Source organism: Chanos chanos, chromosome 2 (genome assembly GCF_902362185.1).
Source record: "Chanos chanos chromosome 2, fChaCha1.1, whole genome shotgun sequence".
NCBI classification, from domain to species: domain Eukaryota; kingdom Metazoa; phylum Chordata; class Actinopteri; order Gonorynchiformes; family Chanidae; genus Chanos; species Chanos chanos.
Genome location: NC_044496.1, coordinates 45,248,906 through 45,273,884, shown reverse-complemented (window position 1 = coordinate 45,273,884; position 24,979 = coordinate 45,248,906). Strand labels below are relative to the sequence as shown.

Sequence of the window (24,979 nt, the reverse complement as noted above, 5' to 3'; positions counted from 1 at the left end):
ATACACTACCGATCGATGGTTTAAATAGGTTCCACATACAGTACCAATCGATGGTTTAAATGGGTTCCACATACAGTACCAATCGATGGTTTAAATGGGTTCCACATACAGTACCGATCGATCGTTTAAATGGGTTCCACATACAGTACCAATCGATGGTTTAAATGGGTTCCACATACAGTACCAATCGATGGTTTAAATGGGTTCCACATACAGTACCGATCGATGGTTTAAATGGGTTCCACATACAGTACCAATCGATGGTTTAAATGGGTTCCACATACAGTACCGATCGATGGTTTAAATGGGTTCCACATACAGTACCGATCGATGGTTTAAATAGGTTCCACATACAGTACCGATCGATGGTTTAAATGGGTTCCACATACAGTACCGATCGATGGTTTAAATGGGTTCCACATACAGTACCGATCGATGGTTTAAATGGGTTCCACATACAGTACCAATCGATGGTTTAAATGGGTTCCTGTTGCCAAGGTTATGGGTTTAGGGTCATAGACTAAAACAAATACTTGCCACGGTAACTAAATATTTGACACTTGATACAAACACCAACACACTCTTATTCACACACTTTGTCAATCTGGTGGAAAGAAAAACTTAACTCGTTAAAAAAAAAAAAGAGAGCGAGAAAAAAAAAATGGAGAGAATATCCTGATGAGAAGCTTGTAATGTTTAAACATAACTGAATGTGATTTCTGTATCCAAAAATCTCTGACTCACCCGTTTATCCAAAACAATATATATATAAATATATATCTCATACTGCTGTTACGCACTCATTTTTACACCATATTAATGTAACTCATTGTAAGAATAAACACGTTTGAAAACATGAACTTGTCTCAAAAAGTTTATTATGTTCTTGGCAATACAGCATTTTTTAATGAGAGGTTTATGAAATGTGAATAGAGCTGACAGAACGAGTTAGACTTTAAGATTTGATAAATAAGACAAAATTTATTTGGCCATGTGGTGAGAGAAGCCCACAATGAAGCTAAAGACACACTAGTGTGTATATGTGTGTGTGTGTGTGTGTCTGTGAGTATGTGTATGTATGTGACTTAGGGTGAATGTTACTATGAGTTTGTTTTGTCTCAAAGCCAGGGTCGTGTGTGTTTTACCCTGTTCCTCTCTGCTCCTAAACTGCTGCTGGACTGTGTGTGTGATGTGTGCGGGCTGCATTTCAGCTGCACGTATGACAGGACCTGATTGGGACCTGTTGAGGGAGGGGGGATGTGCATTTTCCGCTGTTGTGGGGGTATAAAGTCTGGGAACTGCACAGGGGGGAGTGTGACGGACACTGGATGCAGAACCTGCTGACGCCCTTTGCGGGGGGCGGGGGGCGTCGTCATAGGAACGGGTGGTGCTTGCTCATTGGCTGAGGCAGCCGTGTTTATTATACGTGCGAGGCTCTTATGAAGAGAAAAGGTAGAAGTCAAGGATTTGGAGACAGAGCCTGTACTGGGTGGATTGGTCTTCTGTGGGACATGGCGAGAAGGTACAGCTTTACCTGAGAGACAGAAAGAGAAATTCATGTACAAAGAAATAGACAGATAGATAGATAGACAGAAAGATAGATAGATAGACAGACAGACAGACAGACAGACAGACAGACAGACAGATAGATAGATAGATAGATAGATAGATAGATAATGTGTAGAACTACTGAACTACAAATATAAATTGGGGTTGAAAAGAAAGTAAAATTTGCCAGTCAAGGAATTAACATTCAAACTCATTGTGTATAAGATGCAGTGAAATATGTAAGCGTATGTGTTTGCGGGAGCGTGTGTGTGTGTGTGTGTGTGTGTTTTACTAACCTCGAGATGACAGCTTTCTTTTAGTCTCTTGTCCCACAGTTGGAGCAGAGCTGCTTCCCTTCATCTCGCGTTTCTGGAACTCCTTCACACATAATTGGCTACTGAGAGAGGCATGGGAGCCTGCTGGAGCATTACGTCCTTGATTGAGTGCTGCTTTGTGAGACTTTTGGTCACGCCCCTCTTTTTTGATTGGCTGGTTTGGCTGAATTCCATCTAACAAGCCTTTTGCTGCTGCACGAGCGAGAATTTCCTGCGGCGTTTCGACCACTTCAGGGTTTGGCTGTCCCAAAAGAGAAAAGAAAAACAGATAAAATATGAAAACAGAACAAAAAGTGAAAATGGATGGAATCTAGCAGCCTTCACAGAACTGTGAATTATATTTTTGTTTGAATAGGTATTGATTAGAGAGTGAAGATAACTTGCACCTGTTCCCTCACCTTTTGGTTGAGGAGTTGAAGAATTTACAGAGACTGCAAAAAACATTTGTGAGAATACGTGTGTGTGAATGTGTGTGTGTGTGTGTGTTTGAATGTGCATCCATATTGAACGACATAAATTCCCTCCTCACGTCAGCATGAGTCTTACACTCTGTGTATCTGTGTGCATGTTGTATTTTTTTTTCTCTTTGCGTTGATCTCTCTTCTGTGTGTACTGGTTGACGTGGTTCCTGCTGTGAAAGTGTGTGTGTGTGTATGTTTGAGTCCTGCTGGGTCACCTGCTGCCTCAGCACCAACCAACATGCTGGGTGTGAATTATTCAAGCCCAGAGTGTGTCTGTGTGTGCGTGTGCATGCGTGTGTAATGTTGGAGGTCTAGAGGGACCGCCCTGCTGACGTTAACACACACAGACAGGGGGCGCTGAATTATTCAACACATGCACTTTCTCTCCTTCTCTCTCTCTCTCTTTCTCTCTCTCTCTCTGTGTCTCCTTGGCCCTAAAATCACAGTGTTTGTCCTTCAGCTCAATCAGCTTTCTGTGTGACAGTAATAGTAATAATTGGAAGGCTCTTTGAACTGCCCACTGTTCATATCACCCACACCTCATATACCCATAACACTGTTAATACAGCACAGAGCATGTGTGCTTCTGACCATCGGGAGAGGCCTGTAAGAGTCACAAAGCTGATCCAAGATCAGTCCAATAACGTCACACTTTGTCTTTACAAACGGCCTCCATCTGCCTGAACTTATCAACAGTCTTCTTTTTTCTATCCCAGAAACAGTGCTCTCATCAAAAGTACAGTTTCTTTAAAATTTCATTTTCACTTCTATTTCCAGCCAAAATAGTAATGTGAAAAAATATATGTGTGAGTCAATGGCTTACGAAAAGTAGATTTGAAAGCGTACATCAAACACTTTTTTATCATACATTTATGGGCTTTGAAACATACATTTATTATCGAATATAATCTTTCTGGACATACATGTATTAACTTTACTATTAAAGCTGCAAATAACCCATAACATCAACAGAATCCCATATATAACTGTCATAAATCCAAAATCTTAGTGACGTTCATGGCGTTGACATAGCAACAGATCATAAAGGCTTCTTCAGGATATATTTGTCGTTTCGCTCAAAGTCTTTTCCCGACCATCGCTCCGTTTGCTGCATACAGGAAATTTTACTGCTCCCATGTGCAGTCATACAGAGGCGTCGTAAAAAAAAACCCACGCTACACGGGGCATGCGGGGAAAGCTAATATCTCCCGCGCACGCACGCACTAATTGTGTTTTTATTAGCCCTTCTTAAGAGTGTGACAATAACGTTTATTAGGAGGCTTTTATAGGCGGGTGAAGGCTGCTTGAGAGTTATTTGGACTTGATTATCTTTTCCGTATCTGTCAGAGAAATGTAAACATGATGAATGAGTGTAATAGAAGAGAAGCAGCTGAAGGCTTCATCTGCAGCCTGGGTTATAGAAACACACGTGTGTGAAGGGTATGTGGGACACGGGCGTCTGCATTATTGAGCTGGTGTGAGGAGAGAACATTGTGTTGTTAGAGATGCGCGCTTTAAACACAATCGCATCTGTGGAAGCGGAGCACACCGGTCCGGTATGTCTCCCGTCGTTTACAGGCCAGGCAAAAAAAGAACCGTGAAACTATGGAAATCTATGGAAATATCAGAGGGAAAAAAAATGAAGTGCGGGAAACTTTGACCCCATATGAGTAAACTTAAGTTAAAAAAAAAAAAAAGAAACGAGATGATCTGTGTGTGTGTGGTGTACGGTTGAGTTTCACCGGTTCTGAATATTACAGCGCACTTAAAGCTGTCACGTCCGTTGTATGTAGTACACATATTAAACCACCACCCACGAGGAGACAGAGTGAAGGAGAAAGAGACAGAGAGAGAGAGAGAGAGAGAGAGAAAGGGGGAGCAGAAGGAAGACAGCGCAGTCACTGAAAACTGAAATATTTACAGTGCCGCTCTGCTCCACTTTTCTCATCTAACTGCAAGATTTTTCTTTCATCTAACCTGTCTTTTCATTTTCACTCCTCTCCTACTCCCCTTCACTGCCTCTCCCTCTCCCTCTCCCTCTCTCCTCTCATCCTCCATCTTCTTACCTTTGAGAAGACCTCTCACTCATCTATCTGACCCTCCCTCCCTCTCTCCCTCTCTCTCTCTCTCTCTCTCTCCATCCCTTTGGAGATTTTAAGTCTAGTGTCTCCTCTAGCCTGTTCTGCTCTGAGCTGAGGGACTGTGTTTCTGTCTAAAGCTCTGCTATCTCTCTCAGGACTCTATCTAATATGTTTTCACTGTAGTGGCTGTGAAATCATTGTCCAATGTCTTTGAAAAAAAAACAAACAAACTTAACAATAACTATTTCATTGGGGATTCAACCTGCCCCAAAAACAAACTTATTCATGCATTCAGGCGCACACATGGACTTGTATGATGAATACATTTACACAAACACACACACACACACACACACACACGCCCTTCCAAATGTTACTGTGCTTTACACCTTTCATCTGTCCTCTTTTAAATTGACATTACAACCCTCTGAGTTCCACATATTTCACATATACAGCAGATAGATTATATAACACTTTCAGTCTGGATTACAAAACACACACTGCTCTAACATGAACACGCGCGTGCGCGCACACACACACGCACACACATGCACTTAAGGACTCGCTCACACAGTCAGGCTACAGAACAACAGGGCTGCAGAGCTATTTTCAGAAACAGATGAAAGAGGGATGAAGGAGGGATTCCTCAGCAGACATGCCAGAGAGAGAGAGAGAGAGATAGAGAAACAAAGAGGGTGTGGAAAGGGCGGGGTGGGCAGAGAGCTGGTCTAAGGGGGAAATTCTCACTTGCTTTGAACATCAACCAAGCCTGAACATTAAAAAAAAAAAAAAAACGCATCCATTTCACACAGAGACAAGTGCATGCACACATACACACATACACGCACACACAGAACAAGAACCTCCCCACCCAGCTCTTATGCCCAGCTCTGAGAACTGAGAAAGGCCCACAGGACCACGGGAGATGCTGAAATGAATCACGGGAAAACCACTCCCTGGAGAAGAGGGAATTAATTGAGATTTGTTGTACCAACATCGAGTTTCACAGAATCTGTCCAATTAGCAGACTGCTTTGACCAGTAACAGAGAGAGAAAGAGTGAGTGAGAGAGAGAGAGAGAGAGAGAGAGAGAAAGAAAGAAAGAGAGAGAGAAAGCGAATAAGGGAGTGGTTACATAAATTATGATAGGAACGTTGAGAACAGACTCTGTTTATTGATTCTGTCTTCACTTATGGGTATTGGACGGCCCATGTCTGGCTGTTTTGTGTGTCAGGGTGATTTTTCGCATTCAGAATGGCCTAATACACATGCAACATCTGGCCTTCCAAATTATGTATGTAGGTATAAACACACACACACACCGATGTTTCTTAACATCAGCCTGCAGTGGCACAAATAATTTCGAGTAATTTACCCTGAACGTTATTAACGTTGCATTTTTAACTCATTCATCGCCTCTTTAATGCGCGTGGAACAAACAGCTCTTTTTGATCGCCCCAAAGCTGGCCCTTCCATGAGGTTATGCTTCTGCATGACTGCTGAAGTATTTTCCATTTATTCTGATTGTTTAGTGTTAAGTAGTGTTTTGTAGTAGAGTGTTGATGTTTAGTACCTCTCTGGTGAGCAGAGCTAAGAAACAGCCGTTACTCTGCTCAGACGGCTCAAGTTTAAAGAGGCCAGGGCTTCTCTCCACTCCCCTCTCCTCACACACGGCACTTTGGAGCACGTTGAGGGAACTCAGCCTAAGACACACTCACAAAAACAAACACGTACATGCGAGAACACGCACACAGACATGTCAGTTTTCGATACTACGCATACTGTATTGTTTTTAAACTGATATATGCCATGGCACATAGCACAGAAAGCTAGAGAGCTAATGATACATAAACACACATACACACACACCTGTAAGGCTGTAGTTTTGAGCTGTCATCCACTCCCTGTGCCAGTGCTCTCTTCACTACCTCCTCATTCTCCTCTGGGTATGAGGAACAGGTAGAGTACACTACTGCCTGCACCTTAGGAACTGCACACGCACGCACACACACACACACACACACACACACACTCAGGAGATGAGTACACACACTCACAAGCCATCCATTCTTTCATCTGTCGATCGACAGATCCCCTGTGCTAAGAAACAGAAAATATCAGTGTAATTGAGACTGCAAACAGCAATGAGGATGCAAACACACACTCACAATGAATATCAAGAGAACTGAGGATGAAAACACACTCACAATGAATATCAAGACAACTGAGGATGAAAACACACTCACAATGAATATCAAGACAACTGAGGATGAAAACGCACACTCACAATGAATATCAAGACAACTGAGGATGAAAACACACACTCACAATGAATATCAAGACAACTGAGGATGAAAACACACTCACAATGAATATCAAGAGAACTGAGGATGCAAACACACACTCACAATGAATATCAAGACAACTGAGCAGCTAGGAAATTACTTCTTTGCATGCAACTCTCTTAAAAACATGCGCGCGCACACACACACACATCCGACTACGACCCGATGCTTTACACATATGAAAATACATTCACATACAAAAAGAGAGAGAGAGAGAAAGAGAGAGAGCGAGAGAGAGAGGGAAAAAAAAACCAAAATGCAGTTTGAGCAAAAGCAGATGGCTGGTAGCTGGGTTGGGGAGCTGTGTTCACTCATGTATTGATTGGGATGGGATGGAAATGCACCTGCCATTAATTAGGGAGAGCATGAGAGTATCTACAGGGAGAGAGCGGTACAGTGCTGCTCGATACCAGCCAGATTAACGGGACTGGTAATGATCCGCTCCAAATCAAACCCATTCCCACAGGACAAACATGATCCAAAGCCACATAAAGCACAGCCACCTGCCCTCGCTCCCCCCAACACCCCCCCCCCCCCCCCCCCCCCCCCCCCCAAAAAAAGAGAGGAAAAAATATCATTATTACAGAATTATTGGTGCTGTTGCAGCTTTCACACTGACTACTGAGAAACAGTAAATTCAGGCAATCAGAGCAAAAACATTACCACAGAGAGAGATAGTGAAATCAGCTGGAGTTTCATTCTCAGAGTCACATACACACTTACATATAAGTGCGTGCTCGAGGTCTCTGCATTGCTGGGAGACAAGGGAGTTCAGTTTGGGCTGAGCGACGGAGCCCTGGGACAGGTCCTTTAACAGGTCAGTATCTGACAGACACAGACAGACAGACAGACAGACGAATAGCATCAATAACACTCAGTTATTTAACCTGTCTCCTCCGACCTGAACATCCAGCAGGTATCTGCTTTGAGCAGTCTCCACAGTGGCTCATTCGAATCATAATTACCTCACACACTGAGCTAATGAGGCTTGTTAAACTGTTCAGTCAGCTGGTTTAGAGCCTGACTAGACTCAAGAAAAACACACACAGATGTGTGGACAGTACCCAGCCAGGGTTAACTCTGGTTTTGGATAGTTTGGCATGATCTAATGGGTGACACATTGACTACCTCCATTACTACGCAACAGGCACTCTATAAGAAAACATGAACACTGAAAACTCTGTGTGTGTGTGTGTGTGTGTGTGTGTGTGTGTGTGTGTTTATACCTCCATTCTCCTGTAGTATATATTCTACTGGGTTACAGACTGCAGAGACGGAGCACTGGGGCATGAGCAGGATGAGGCGAACCTTCTGCAATCTCGGATCACACACATCCAGTGAACCGAAACAGTCAGTAATCAGCTTCACATCTGAAAGACACAAACATTATATCACATTATATCACATATTCTCTGCTATGTACACTCACTATGTCTCTGTTTTACACATGCAAACGCAATGGCTTCCTCAATCACACTCTCATCTCTCTTTCTTTGTCTCTGCCTCTCTCTCTCACACACACACACACACAGACACATCATATCACAGTCTGTCTCAGTGTGAGAAACGCTTAATAAAAATGTATTCACACCAATAGAAAAGCAAACACATACATGCACACACACACACACTCACTCACTCTTGTTACAGCCCAAGTTGGTGAGAGCTTCCTGTAGCCTTTCCCTCTGTGCAGGCCGTCCATCTCCCACACACACAAATACGTGGGCGGGGCTGCTGGCACTGCCATACGTGTGTGTCTGTGGAGCACTGTGTGTGTGTATGACTGCAGCCACATGAGCAATGGTGAGAGCGGAGAAAAAGCCAACCATCAAAACATCTCCGTCTTTAACCAACAGGGGGCGCAATGCCCATGGACCCACACAGCATGACTTATCCTGTCAAACAAAACAAAACAAAGAGGACCTCACACTCTAAGACAAACTGTACATGCACACACACACACAGTCATCAGCAAACAAGAATTCATCCATATAGATATAAAAGAATAGAGAGATTTGCAAGGTCCAAATTAAATAATGTAGAGGAAAAGAAGATCAGGAAAAGTGCAAAATGTTAACTATTTCAAAAAGCCTTTTTTTTTTTCTGTGAAACTTTCAAAGTACAAATTCCATTAAAATACTGCTTTAATATTTGACAATCTAAAAAGCTTTCATGTTTATTATTCAGAGCATGAGGGAGAAATGGCTTAAAACATTGAGGTAAGGGTTAGCTCAACCACAAATGCAGAACAAGCAAATATTTCTGCCCATTAATCATCTGAACTTAAGCTTCATACTGCTGTCTATGGCCAAGGGTCCAAGGACATGGAGAGAGAGAGAGAGAGAGAGAGAGAGAGGGAGGGAGAGGGAGATGATTAGGTTAGATGCAGTATTGAATGCTTAATTGAATTCCTCTCAGTAATCTGATTGTTCTTGGTTCACAGAGGAAAGTGGACTGAAACTGAGACTCTATGAGTTGAATGTGACTGAAGGCTGGAAAGAGAGAAGGGGGGGGGGGGGGGGGGGGGGCGAGAGGGACAGTTCACAACCTGACACGAAGATGAAGTGTTAATCTGTAGAGGTGCTGGTAAAAGGGTTAATGATAAAACAATAGTATGTAAGGCAGACCAGAGGAGCCTTTTCGTTTGGTTTATGTAAGTCTAACAAAGCCAAGAACATCCATAGAGATACACTACTCAAGAGTGGCACATTATAGCCATACAACACGATCAAACAAGTAAAAACCTGTAGTTAGTGCAACATTAAAATCATTTATATTCGTAATACAATATACCACACTGCAGTACAATAAAACACAATACAATACATTAGAGCATAACTTCTTTGATCTAACACATGGATGGCCCAATAAAGAGTTATCGCACTGGCTTCAGTTCAGACAATCAAACTGAGTTCTGAGCCTGCTACTGAGATAAAAGCTGGGGTTTCTTTAATCATCTCTGTGGACCATTAGATGCTGTACCTGAATAATAAGTGTTTGTAATCATCTCTGTGGACCATTAGATGGTGTACCTGAATAATGAGTTTGTGTTGGTTGATGAGTCTGGTTCGGAACAGGTCCGCCTTGCACTGGGCAGGAAACACCAATAGTTCTGAGCAGTGTGGGTCCTCACAGAAGGACTGGCCCTCTAACTGCCCGACTGAATTCACTTGAGAGAAACCTTCCCTCTTAAGCACACCACACACCTCCTCCACACTAGGGAGTGAAGGAGAGAGAGGAAGGGGGAGAGAGAGAAAGAGAGAAAGAGAGAGAGAGAGACAGAGAGAGAGAGAGAGAGAGAGAGAGGGAAAGAAAATGTTGAAGAGGCATACACAATACAGTAGGGAAAAAGAAAAAAGAAAATTGGAAAGGCTCTCTTCTCAATGACATGTAATGAGGATATACACTTTAAACTGGATGGGTGTACATTGTCTGCTGTTAGCTGTGTTTGTAGTATGGCATCAGGATTTGTCTGGGCTGAAAGTTATGGAGTGTTTTAGGTTATCTGAGTTTGTACAGACTGTGTTGAGCGGGCTGCTTTGCTTCTCTTGGCTCTCACTGTTGTGTGTTGAGAGTGCTAATGTTTTGATGAGCATTTTGTCCCATGTACAGGCAGCTTAATGTTTCAGGTGTTACACTGATAACAAAGCCGGGGTTAGTTTCAAAACCGTTTTCCTTGTCTGGCAAAGGACAAAACATGAGAGAGCTGTATGCAATAGATCTGGAAAACCTACAAACTGCAATCATTTCTGTTATAGCAGGAGTACAGGAGTTGGCATAAAAATGTGCTTGTAGATGTGTGTATCCCTTTGTGTGTGTGTGTCTGTGTGTGTGTGTGTTTTAAGGCCTTGTGTGACCTCTAAAATGTAAGTCTCACTCTCAGCACTGCGCCAGTGTTGATTGAATCTGTCTGCAGCTCACCCTCTAGGATTTACTGCCCACACACACACACACAGACACACACACACAAATATCCCATCTGCAATATGAGATATGAGAGAGAGGTACAGCACACCCACAGGTGCACAGTCGCACACATATACATATGGAGGATGGCAAAAGCATAAACAGCCTGTCTGATGTATAGAATAAAGCAGGGCAGTATCGGACACACACACACACGCACACATACACACACACACACACACACAAACTGCAATTTGATATAAGACTGGTCACTCCAGAGTGGAGGTTAAACAGGAGAGTACAAGTATAATGGGATGTCAGCAAGAAAGCTGAACTATAAACCATTTCTCTCTCTCTCTCTCTCTCTCTCTCTCTCACACACACACACACACACACACATATATCATTTTCTTGCTTAAAAAACATAATACTGAATATCCTTGTTGTGGACTTCACACTCTCTCAGTTCTGCTTCAGGTCATACAAATGAAAATGGTGTGAGTGTGTGTGTGTGTGAGTGAATATGTGTATGCAGAATGCTTCTGGTCTGAAACAATCACTCCTACATGGGGGAAATATCCAAAAGCTAGTGAAAATGATTGCCAGGATTTAATGTATTCATACTTCATTCATACTCTATTCATACTATATTCATACCAATATTCGTACTATGTTCATACTATGAATCACATTTTTGGCTATTTCACATACAGACACACAGACACAGACACACAGACACAGACACACACACACACACAAACACGCACTTTCCCAGAGCAGATCAATCAGTCAGTACATTGAGTTGTTTCTGATGTCATGTAATGGATAAGTTGAGGAGAGTCATTCTGATCTGATCACCAGATTCTGATTGCGCAGCGAGTTCTGAGTGTATACCAAGATCTGAATCTGTACCAGGATCAGAGTGTGAATATGTGTGTTAAAGTCTTTAATGTATGACCATGAGCATGTGTGTATACTGTGTATGGCTGTGTGTCTATGCATGTGGGTATACAGTCTCTGTGTGGGGTGTACCTGGTCTTCAGTGTATTAATCCAGGCATGAACAGGTAAACATGAGGCTCTCTGCTGCTTCATCCTCACACTGTCTGGGAGAATGCAGTCTATGGTCTGCAGGTCGTGTTTGATTCTACAGCGGGCCAACGAAGCCGCCAGCTTAGTCTTAAACCTGATAACAGCAACAAAAAAAAAATAACATCAACAATTAACAGAAAACTATAACAACTGCAAGCTAAATAATATTTCATTCATTTTCACACAAATAATAATAATCTGTGGTGATGGCGATGATGCTGATGACAATGATAATGATGATGCTGAGTCTCCCTCACCTGAGCAGGCATTCCTCAACCTCTCTGACTTCCTGTACTACCTCCTCTCCCTGATTGGCCAGTTGCTCTCGTGGCAGGAACTTCCTTTCTTGAAAATCATACAGCATGACAGCCACCAAACTCATCATGTCATCAGCCTGGAAAGAGAGAAAGAGGGAGAGAGAGAGCGAGAGAGAGAGAGAGAGAGAGAGAGAGAGCAAGAGCAAAGAACACATCAGCATGTTACAGCTCCAAAGCTTGAGAGGCTTTAAGTGACACTGCCCATCTCCCTCATTATTCTCTTTTAAAGAACGAACATAGAGAAGTAAATCTGTTCACTTCATTAACTCTTTAACAGTTCCTATCCACATGGCCTAACTCCTATACAGCAATGCCACAGACATGACAGAGGGTGTGTTACAAGCTGTGTGCAGCACACTAACTGATCTCAACAGAGAAAGACAGACAACAGAGCTGTTCAGAGTCCAGCGGGGAGTCTGCTTATCGACAGTGCTTTCAGCTGGAAATACACACACACACAGACACACGCACATATTTAACACAAACTCACAGAGACCTTCAGTGACATACACGTACCCTGTATGGTCTCTTAATTAAATCTCAGGAGGGGTACTAATGCGTATACCTCCTTAACATTCTCTCTCTCTCTCTCTCTCTCTCTCTCTCTCTCTCTGAGGATAAACAGATGGTGTATCTGATGGGTGGCAGCAACACACTCTGACTGTCTCTCTGTGAAGTCTAATGCACCAATGCTAATAGATCTGAAAGAACGTGCACATTCCCCCTGTATGCCTGTCGTGTTTCAGAAAATGACACAGTGTATACAGATGCTAGAGGGGGTGTCTGCTCTAATACACTACATGCTTTCTCTCTTTCTCTTGTTCCTTGTCCTCTACCAAGGTTGGACCCCAGGGCGGATAAGATTCTTTCTGCACTGTCGCCGGGCAACAGAGTTTCCCCGTTGGGCAGTTCTTGAGCAAACAGGTTAAGCTGTGCAATGTTGTTTGAGCATGAGTGTGTGTGTGTGTGTGTGTGTGTGTGTGCATGTGCGTGTGCATGCAGTGTGTGACTGTCTGGTGTGTGTTAGCCTGGTATGTGCGTTTGGTGTGAATGTAAATGTCTAACGGTTCTGATTTAAACTTCCATCTCTCTTCACTCATGTATTGCACAGCCAAAGCCTTTGTTTTACAACCAGGTATATATGCCATTATACCCCCTCCTATCTCTGTCAAGGTTGGGCTTTACAACTGCAGTGTGTGTGTGTGTGTGTGTGTGTTGAGGGGTAAAGTGAGTTCTAAAGAGAGCTTCATTGTGTGTGTGAGTTTATGGTCTCTCTCTCTCAGGATGCAGAGTAACGACCTGCCAACCCACCAGCACAAGAGCCATTCATCCTTCAGCAAGCCATATTTCATCCTTACACAGAAAAAGTGTGTGTGTGTGTGTGTGTGTGTGTGTGTAGTGTTGGTTGGGTGGAGAAATATGCATGAGACTGCATAAACATATGCACCAACGTGTCTGTGTGTATGTAACTGTACACGTAAACTGAAGACTATGTATGGACATATGTCCTTGCACATACATTTTCTTAGCAACTACATCACTTTTCTGGAACAGTTACAAACAAAAACACCCCTTGTTTCTTCCTCTTTTCTTTTTTCCTGTGCTGAAGTCTATTCCACTGTTTTGTCCTGTTTCTGAAGTAAGATAACTCAAAGAGAACCAAACAAGTTTAAATATGAAAATATGTCTTTTTTCTGCTTCAGTGCAACATAGCTGCATGCTTTCACTCCAAGACTGGAAGTGTCTAATTTATATGAGGTAGACGAGGTTGAAAATTAGAGCTATGATTGTATTCTACTCACTGCCCTGCAGATCCCACACTCCAGGCCAGCAGAGAAAAACGAGTGTGACCTTACACACAAGGTCAGACACACACACACACATAAATACACATTCACACAGAGAGGCACACACTGATGTGTCCTGCATTCTCATTCAGTCATTAAGTCTGCTCCTGGGTCTCTGTCAATGCTCATGCTCATCACAAAGCTAGTCTCACACACACTCACATACATGCACACACACACACACACACACACACACACACACACACACATGTATGCATACAGACTGAAGAATTCATCATTCTTTGTTCATCATTAAGCTGCCTTTGTGTTTCTTAGAGGAAAGTGTTGTCAATCCCATAAACACACACATACATGCACAAACACACACACACACACACACACACATACACACAAACCTGTGAGCATTTATAACTCGGGATAGTTTTGAGTTGGGAGTTGAGCAGTAGTTTGTTATTAACTCCCTGAGCTAAAGATTAATTAGTTATGAAATGGAAGCCACCCACAGGAAATAAAACAGAAACACTTCGGGCTCCAGCTGAAAAACAGCACAGAAAAGTAAAGCAATTCATCTCAAAAACAGTGCAAAGAATTTTGGTGTGACTTACCATCTGCTTACACCACTCTGAGAAAAAGAAAAGAGATTTAACCAATCGAGAGAAAATATAGAACCTCTACACACACTCACCACTGGCTGAGAGAGATAGAAGCAGCTGTCAATCAAAATGTCCTCCAGCAGCTCTTGATCTGAAGGGAAGGAGAAATATCAACTAAAGAAATGACACAATAAATAGACATAGAGAAATATCTGGAAAAAAAAACACCACTACCGACAACTAAATGAGCATAAAGACTACAGGTTAAAATTTAAAGATGTGACATAACACGAGAACATAACAAAAGGTTTCTGAAAAGCACAAAACTCTTTTGTCATAACTGAAATTACTGAACATCTAACACACAGACAATGGTGACTAAGAGACTAAGCCAGGCAATCTTAGTCAAGTTCAATTAAAATTTCACTTTAAAAATGCTTTCTGAATAAAGCTCACGATGCAGTATAATCCGTTGGGCCATATGAAAAGACTGGAAGTCAGAGCATCCGTGATAAAAAGGCTGTGAAATTCAGTCACTGAGAAAAGAGATTAACATTAGTAAATGGACCTCATTTCTTGACTGATGGACAAATACACAATTCACTGTGTTCTTAATGAGATGGCTGTTCCAGGTCCACTCCACGGCAGACATTACACAACCCCTGTCACCACCACTTAGTGCTGAAGGACTCAGCAAGCAAGTGAATAAAAGTTTGTATGTGGGTATTTTATTGTTTAGTTAATCTAAAGACATTTATCTGTTGATTAAGATAGCATACAGACTGATCTACAGACATGGAGAGGAGAGAGGAGGAGAGAGGTAGAGTGAGAGAGAGAGCGAGACAGAGAGATTGTTGAAGACACAGCCAGCACCCTCCACAATAGCACCCTCTCCTAGACCACTCTCCAAAAATGTCTCTGAATTTTCTACCACAGAGTTTTCACTCCATATTTGAACTTCAAGCAGAGAGAAAAAACTTGCCCAAATCCTCTTCATCTAAGGGGGATTAAAACACACTGGCCTGTAAAAATCTGCACTGTTTGCCTGAGCAGTCCCTTTGAGGTGCGAGATAGGGAGCTTCTAGCCAATATGCAGACATCATATGGTCATTTTTTGGATGAGTAACTTTTTTTTAATCGAATAAATACAAGCTGTAAATTTTTCAGTTAGAGTAAGATAATGTAAAACAACTTCACAATCTCTCTCTGAGTGTGTGTGTGTGTGTGTGTGTGTATGCGCGCGCATGTATGTGTGTGCGTGTGTGTGTTTGCACGTGTGTGTGGTGTCTGAATTGAACAGATTAAGCCCTTATCTGAAGTGACAGCCGGTATTGTAACTTTTGTCCATCACCACAGGACCACATGATAATAGTAGTTGCCCTGGTAACCACCACCACCTTATCCATCCATAATGACAACATATGTTCAACTGTGTTGAACCAATTTGTGCGTATGTGTGCAATGAGTGTGCGTCAAAGAGAAGGACCAATAGAACTGACTTTCTAAACTTCACTAACGATGTTGAACATAAACCTTACATGAACACACCCCAAAAAACACACTCACACACACACACATGCATGCCTGCATGCACGCACGCAAACACACACACACACACACACACACACACACACAGAGAAACAGAGTGTTGTACTCCAAGACGATGCATGGCTGTGGTCATGGACTGCTGGAAGCCCGCGGATAGAACCATTAACCTTCAGATCAAAAACACATTATCAGCTCAGAGCCAAACTAATCTCTGCCAACAATCTCTGTTCCCTACAAAATTACAAATGAGCCTGAGGTACCACCTACAAATCAATCAACCTGTTACCATAACAACAAAGGGCGTGGCTAAGACAATGTTTTGAGCCAACAGGCTGAGGCAAAAAGGGGAAACAGAAGAGGACGTGGGAACTCCTGCCAAAAAAGGCAAGACCACAACAAGGGCTGCAAATAGGAGCCAAAAGAAATTTAGTGGAAAAAACAGAGCAGCCAAATCAATCAACTTTATGGAGCTGCACTCACCACACCTGTGGAAAAATGAAAGCAGTCACAACCATAAGATCTTGGAAAGCTTTAACCCGCAAACCGAATAATTTACCAAATAAGGAAGTTCTCGTGTAGAGACAATGGCATGTCACAGTTCCTGTTCTACATTTTCAGTGATCAAACTCGAATTTTCTGCTTTGAGAGTTAATGTTTAACGTGGTAATAAACTCGAAGTTCACATTTTTTTTTTCCAGAAGGTGAGAATTTACGGGAAAAGTACAGATGATGTCATTGCTCCTGGACCTTGTCCTAGAACAACACGGGGACCCGGAGATGGATGGGCACAAGGGAGAAGCAACACAAAAGATTAAAAAAGGAGGAGGGATACAGATGAATACTGGGGTTTTTTTTTTCTTTTTATCCGTCTGATGTGCGTGCTTCTCTCTCGCCAATTAAACATTTATCTGTAGAGAGGACATGAGTGACAGAACGAGAGAGAGCACGGGGAGAGATAATCGGGGCAGTTTTAGATAGCTTACATGTTATTCATCAACACGGGATGATATTTACTGAAGCACAGAGACCATTTCCCTCTTCAAGGACACTATTATTTTTGTCCATTCCTAATAGGCAGTCATTCCCCCACCAGTACTTTAAGACTGAATCTTCAGTAATCTGAGAACCACGTGGCAACCTCCTCGCGGTGAAGAGATCTGAGCTTTTAAAACTGCTAATACGATGTGAAAATGGCATATGAATTAACGTGGAATAATCTTTGGGCCATTTCCCCTTTTGCCGACAAAGGGAGAGAGAGAACTATCACACCCAAGGGAGCAACATAAAGCAAGGTCATTCTCACCAGTAGAATCGCTGCCCTTTATTTTCACACCTGGAGTCATTTGCATATAATGTAATTTCCCTGATGTTAGATGAGGGCACACTACATGCATGACAAACCAAAACCCATCTCTTAGGGGCGATAAGCCTGAACCAGAGGGAACAAAACCAAGGCCAAGGCTTCTCTACATATGGCCGCCCCCCAAAGACATCAAGGACGTCCAGGATCAAGGAGATGGGAGGACAGAGAGGGAGATAGAGAAGGAGGGAGAGAGAAGGAAGGCGTAAAAAGATTGAGAGAAATACAGAGAGCGAGATGAGGCCACGTTGTGGGGGTTAAAAGAGGAGAGGAAAAACAGGAAGGTACATAGAATGTGACAGAGAGACAGTCAGACAGAAAGTGGTAGGGAGACAGACAGGACGAAAGATAAAAAAAAGAGAAAAGCGAAGAGATGGACAGAACTTACTCTGTGTTTGTCTGACCTGCTGATTTCTCTATCTGGTATCTCAACTGGGGGCAACTGTGACTCTGTGTCCTTACAGCTGCCTAGTTCTACCTCGCTCTCTCTCTCTCTCTCTCTCACACACACACACTACATTTCCACCTCATGTCTCTGCAGCATTAGCTCAGACACACGCCGTGCTGTGTGTTCTCTGTGTACTGAACGGATGGGAGCAATAATCAGATAATCAATACTAAAACTCATTCCCGTTTTCACTGGAACCTTTTTTCGCCACTTAAGCGTTTTTAAAACAATCTGGCTTACTTCGATTTTGGATCATTGTCATTCTCCCTGAAGGGTGTGAGGACAGAAAATGTGTGTGTCTGCGTGTGAATGTGTGTCAGTCAGGATGTGTGTGTGTGTGTGTGTGTGTGTGTGTGTGAGCATGTGTCAGTCAGGGATTGTGTGTATGTGTGTGTGTTTGTGTGTGTGTATGTGTGAGTGCTGGGTTGTGAGAATATTGATTTTGTGCCATGGACTGCCCTCCTCCAGATTCAGGGCAGATTAATGCCCGGTTCCCAGGTGTGTCATCTCATTTGAATTTGTGTGACAGACAGAACATGTTCTCCAAACCGACCTGGACTTCATTGATTTCTGTACATTTCTCTTCATTTCTTCTTTTTTTCCATATCTCCAAGCAAAAGCTCCTCTTTCTTACAAAGTTACAGAATCTTAGAGGATATGCGCAGAAACATTAATATTTTCATCATCTGTGAATTATGTGATGGCTTGACTCATGCTACACAGATGGTTATACAACTCATTTAAATTCCATCCCATAATCTGTCTCATATTTTTCATAGTAGCTATGCATAATTACTGCTTAGCACAATTATCATAGTTCTTGTAACCCTGTGTAAACTTCTGGAAGAGAGAAAAAAAGGGGCACTGTGGGAGATGTAGTGCTGATCCACATATTGACATTGATGGATGGGTGAAAACTCACCCTCTTGACTATGGCCGTCCTTCCCATTTGCTTTATACCACATAGTGAAATCAAGCCATCCCCCATCCTGCTTAATCCCGCTGTCACTTAAAGACATAGCCAAATATTCTCCCTCATGTCCTTGCAACTATGAATCTCAACAGGCAGCAAATCCCCAATGGCAGAATATTGGCCCAATTCATGACACATCACAGCCCAGACACCACCACCACCACACACACACACACACAGACACACAGACACACACACACACCAGTAAGGTTTTTCTCTCTATCCTTCCATCAAGAAAACTACCCAAATTCGATTCCCTGTCAATTTCCATCACCAGGGCAAGTTATCCTCGTTCATTACTAGTTAACTGTTCACTGGAGCATTCATTTACATTCGAGGAGAAGCTTCTTTCTGACTCAGAGGACTTAACATGATGGAGTTAAACATGTTTGTGATGATTGTTGTAATCCTATTCTAACCCTGGACTGGTGCCCGACTTACATTTGAGTGCATTGAATGCCAGCTCATATGCCTGGCGTTGTGAAGTCTCATCCTTGGCCTCTGGCATTGTCATCTTTGTCCTTTTCTTCCCGTAGTTGATCAGCCTCTGGGCTGCCGGCTTCTCCACATGTGTACTCTGGAATATCTCCGCAGCCTTGAGGTAAACCCGGTCGGGAATCCCTTGCGGAATATCCACGGGCTCTGACAGGAGCAGGGAAGGTTGGTTGGAGGGTTTATCTGCTCCATTGTCTGGAGGAGCTTTGTGCAGTAAGGTGAGGTCTTTGAAGCTAGAGAGTTGGGAGCGACGTTTGTTAACCTTGGATGAGGAGCGGTGTGATTGATCTGCACCCTGTTTCACCATCCTTTCACCTTCTCTCACTCAGAACAGCAGATACACAGCTCACTATACACAACAGCAATGCAATGCGTCCACGCACGCACACACATACACACACACACACACACACAAACAAAAATACCCTACTTAGAAACATTTTCGCACAAGAGAAAACAAAAGTGAATAATAACATTCACAAAGATGAAACATACGTGATACAATTAAATTTTAAATGTTCAACCAGTCCAACTTGGCAAAATCAAAAGTCTGACTTTACAAAATACATCTCAAATTTCAACTTCACTCCAAAAAAAAAAGTTTGCAGTTCTTCCCTCCTTTCACGGGTCACATCAGCCGGAAAAAACAATTATGTTACACCCCTTGATTATGATAAGTTACCTAAGGGAACAATAATGAAAAAAAGATCTTTGTACAGTGAGTCCAATACGGTCTCACGGATAGTAGGCTAATAAACTGTTATAGCTTTTTCATATACTTTATTAGAATCAAATATTGCTGGTAGGCTATATGACTGATACAAGTTGATTAGCATCAAATTCACTTGAAAACTGTTGGGTATCAATCTCTGGATATTGACTGTTTTCCAAATCCGACACAGTTGACTGATTACTGCTGCACTGTTTAACGAGCCGTAAACATCAACTATTGATAAATTATTCATGGTCCTTCCAGTGATTACGACATCCAAGGGTTAGAAAAACACTCATCTACGCTACTTATTCACCTTCTGGTTGGCATCTAAATTTGAGCTTTGCGTTCAAGTTATGGGACCCTGTTTTGATCAGTGTTGTTATTACATTAAGTTATTTATGGCGTTTGCCGTTACTCACCGGATCCTTGACAACGGGCTTCTATAATCTTTTCACTTTCGAAAACAGAATTTGTAATAATACTTCTCTGGTTTTGTTGGCATGCTGTGTTTTCAAGAGTGAACAATCGGTTTAAATGTTCTTGGCATAGTTGCACCTATCTTCCTTAGCGGCACGTTAAATCAAGCCAAACCCTCCCTTGCCATAGGCGGGCACTGTTAAAGCCTCCTCGCTTTCAAAACATTATTGTAAAAAACATAAAAGAAAAGAAAAAAATAATTAAAAGGACTGTCAAAAATACCAGTGCATTATCAGCGCTCAGCGGATTTGTATTCATCCATCAGAGAAAATGCTACGGGAAGCTAATTAGATAGCACACAAGTTACAGTACCAGAGCTGAACTTGTTGGCACCGAAAAACCCTCGTTACTATGGTAACTTTATACTTAATAAATCAGTTCGCCTTGAACGATTGAAAAAAGCGCTTGGAGTCATGCTGCATATATTAACACAACTCTAAAATCCCTAGCCGACATTTTGTAAATATGCGTTTTTTTGGGATAGTTAATGTACCAAATTGTGACCTAGCCTATATCACTTTTAAATGTTTATGAGACGCACTGGAAAATGCCTCTTAATTTCAAAGTACTTTGAGGGGATATCATGCTTCTGTGTAGAAACAGGTCATAGTGTCCTCGAATTAGGTAAAATCTGAAATATTTTTTCCTTCACTGTTCTCTCCATCTCGCCACATTTGCAGGGACAACTACAGTCACTAATGTGAAAACTGATTGGAGGCAAATGGTGTTCAATTAAAATGTGCAAATTCGTCCCACTTCAGTGTACCAGATGAGATTTCAAAGATTTTCCCATTGCATCCTCACAAAATGAGTTTGGCATGCATTATAAATCAGCTACAAGCAGCAAAATGAAAGTCCTCTCTTAGAGACTCTTTGCAGTTACGCTTTCATGACCAGAAGGTAATGCTTTCATCGACAAGGCCCCGTGTAATTTTACCGTGTAGTTACGGTTTTGTAACATCGACACACTCGATTATAGGCTACAAAACTCCCACAGGTGTGTGCTAATGGACAATGATGCAAGCTCCTTTCATGGTTCTCCTGTCTCCTGTTTTCTCTAACACTGCACTGTAAGAACAATACCCAATAAAAGATCTGCCTGGCGAATTTGAATACGTCGCTCTCAAATAGCATGTAGGCATATTCTGGCGCCACTGGGTTCAGCAATGCATTTGCTCTATTGGATGAGGTAATTAACTGCAATCACGGATATTTTGTATAACAATACGAATTAGGGACGTCCCGAGCAATTTTTTTGTGTGCCTCCAATCCCGATCCGAGTCATTTAATATTGAGTATCTGCCGATACCAAGTCCCGATCCGACACTTGTATTTTCCTAGGTTGCACAGAGCACATTTCAAGTAGGCTACATTAAAGTTATTAAAATCAGTTAAATGTATATGCTTGACAACTGAATAGCAAATTCATTAAGAAAAAAATGCCTGCTGCCAAGATGTACCTTAATTTTATTTATCAATTTGTTTATTTTACAAAATAACAAAGTAAAGCTCCGATAGAGCAGTGTCTGAAATGTAGTGTCGAGACGGTAAGGTGTAGCCTACTATGGGAGTTATACCAGAATTATACATAAGTGTTCGATTTTATTTAATCTTACAATAATTCAAGTGGTTAAATTGTCTAACTGTCAGTTACGGTGATACTTTTTCTGAGGGCCTCTTTTTTGTATGCTATCCTTATCAATCCTTAGCGTTAGTTCAGCGACTGCATTGCTCTCTGTGGTCGTTAGTTTAGGCTAACTCGCATACATCAATTAGGCCTACAGCTAAAGCTTTAGGTGTTTCAATTTTGAAATGATGCCATGGTTGTTAATAGTAGATTGTAAGTGAGCAGTGATCACTGCATCACAGCCACCTATGAAAAAAGTTAGTTCAGCGACTGCATTGCTCTCTGTGGTCGTTAGTTTAGGCTAACTCGCATACATCAATTAGGCCTACAGCTAAAGCTTTAGGTGTTTCAATTTTGAAATGATGCCATGGTTGTTAATAGTAGCCTTGTCATTGGAGTATGCTGGCCTAAAAAACGTTCAAGTTTAAAAGTTAAAAGAAAACCCGTTCGCCTCAATTTGCCGACTTAAAGCACCTCTGTATTCGCTACCATATGGGCTGGTCAACCAAAGCGATTAAGGCCATGTCGCTGTCTCTCTCCTTTTAAAATATATCCTCCAATGTCTGTTGCTTTGGGGCAGCCTTTGCCTGTGTTGCCTGAGTGAACTCTCTGTATTCCACTGAGTGTTTATTTTTTAAGTGCCGTATCAAAGTGGTTGTAGCCTACTGAACGCAGCTCTGTGTTACTATCGCCTCGCGAAATGGTCGCATTGCAAACACTACAAGTGGGTGCTTTCGTTTCCCAATTTAAAACAGATCCACACTGCAGACATTTTAGCCGCGTCCTGCCACAAATTATGCTCTCTGTTTATGACACCTGTGTGACAGCTGACGTAAAACAAAGGATCGGGCTTAGGTTTCTGTTCAGCAAAGCCGATACCCATCAGCTAAAAAATGCCTTGATCGCTCCGATACCGATCTTTGAGATCGGATCGGGACATCCCTAATACGAATCGATAAATGCTACTAATATTAACGGTGCACAAATAGAATAAGTAGTGTATATCCCCTCTTACATTACTCCCTCTCCAACTGCATTGAAGGTTTCTCAGTGGAGCGCGTCGAGAATAGAGCACATACCCTGTTATGTACTTTGCATCAATCATTTTGCTGCAAAGTGACACTCCTCACGGTCTCCACACTGCCTTGTAATAATTATGTCTCACAGAGGCATAATTATCGGATAGTCTTCATACTACTGTGGAAAGACTGCCCCCTGCTGGACAAAAAGGAGTGGTACACTATTGCTTTCGTATAGCAAATGTTACGATTGAGCGACTTATCCTTCCCTTTAATGGGGTAGCCTGTATGCCTAATGCAATTTAGCAGTTTTACCTCATGGTTCATTTGATTTTATTTGAAATGCAATCTAAAGTTTACACTTTTTTTTAAAGATAACTTTCCAAACAGACTCCCTTAATACCTTCCACAATAATCACAACTGCTCTTTATTTTTATTTTTCATTTTTGATATTACTGTCAGTTTCACTTCTGCATAGAGTATCACACTCTAAATGTGCAAACGAGCTCCCAAGTCACAAAGTATTCTGTCAAGTCAGGTCTAGTCAAGTATTCTGTCAAGTGTTTCTCTAAATAAACTCCTGAAGTCACTGCATCCAGAAACAGCACTGTTTCAGGAAAGTACTGCTGCTGAAAAGATCTCCGTATCCTTAAAGTTTGAAATGTGTTTATCACCTCCATTAAGCATTCGATAATAACTTATGTACACCATGAAACTATGATTAGACTCATTTATAAAGGGGACAGAAACAATATGAACATTTCATTTTAATGAGACTGTGATTACACACTGAAATTTTATTAAAGCATTCAGTATTTACAATTGTGATATCCAGCTACTCAGTTTATCATCGAGCGTTTTTTTTAAAGTACTGTGAGTTTTTAGTTGTTTTTTTTTAAGTACTGTGACTCAGCAAGGCTACCTAAATGTGACTCTGGGAGTGGAACTTCATGCTTTGGGTTTTTGTCAGTTAATTAGATGTCAGATTTGCTAAAAACTTGTAGAAATACATACTTTGAGAAGTCATTATACAACCGATTAGTTCTGCACAATATATTGAACAACTGGCTTATGAGAATGCAAGTGTAGATTTATATGTACTTTATATATAAAATTGTACTTATTTTATGACTGAGTCAGGGAACAGATGTGAATTGCTATGTTCTCCTGAGCTGAAACTGCAGGAGAAGCAAATTCCATCATTAGGCATGCACAACATTATTATGAGGAGAACAAAAATCATTCTTGAGTGAGGTAGAGGCATTCAAGCAGATAGTATTGGAGTCTAATTTCAGACCATGCCATTAGATATGCAACAGCTGAACTCATCAGATTATATTAAACCCTATTCAGCAGCAAAGGGGGAATTCTAACTATCACCTTACCAGCTTACAGTACTGAACAGATGTCTCTGTGTGTGTGTGTATGTGTGTGTGTGTGTGTGTGTGTGTGTGTGTGTGTGTTTGTGAGTGTATGCCAGGCTAATATCCCCCCACCAAAAAAAAAAGATTGGAAAAAAAAAAAAAACTCCATCAAAATGACAACTAAGGTTGCCTAGGATTTCATTTGTTTTTTCAGTGTTAGCATTTTAATACACTGAAACAAGTTTTCTAATACACTGAGGCAGGTTTATGTTCTGACCTTTTCTAGGGTAATTTGTTTACCTTACACAACTGAGGCTAAAAGCGACATCACTCACACTGACAGACTGACAACATATTATTCCAATACATAGTAAACACTCAATATCAAGCACTGAATGGATTAAGTGGGAACGCAAATCTTTTTGTCATACAAGCTGAAATTCCGTGTCTCCTAGAATTTTCCAGCCT

At 41.8% G+C, this 24,979-nt stretch overlaps 1 protein-coding gene across 1 annotated transcript; it reads right to left on the bottom strand.

Annotated features, from left to right (window-relative positions):
- Positions 1–1,118: 1,118 nt before the first annotated feature.
- Positions 1,119–19,615, bottom strand: LOC115804899 (putative methyltransferase NSUN7). Its single transcript, XM_030765386.1, has 12 exons — positions 19,255–19,615; positions 14,577–14,635; positions 12,024–12,160; positions 11,708–11,860; positions 9,802–9,985; positions 8,409–8,664; positions 7,996–8,139; positions 7,493–7,594; positions 6,294–6,414; positions 5,998–6,127; positions 1,845–2,124; positions 1,119–1,534 (listed from the first exon to the last, which is right to left on the bottom strand). Exons 1-12 carry the CDS (start codon positions 19,613–19,615, stop codon positions 1,119–1,121), a joined length of 2,343 nt encoding a protein of 780 aa, XP_030621246.1.
- Positions 19,616–24,979: the final 5,364 nt, after the last annotated feature.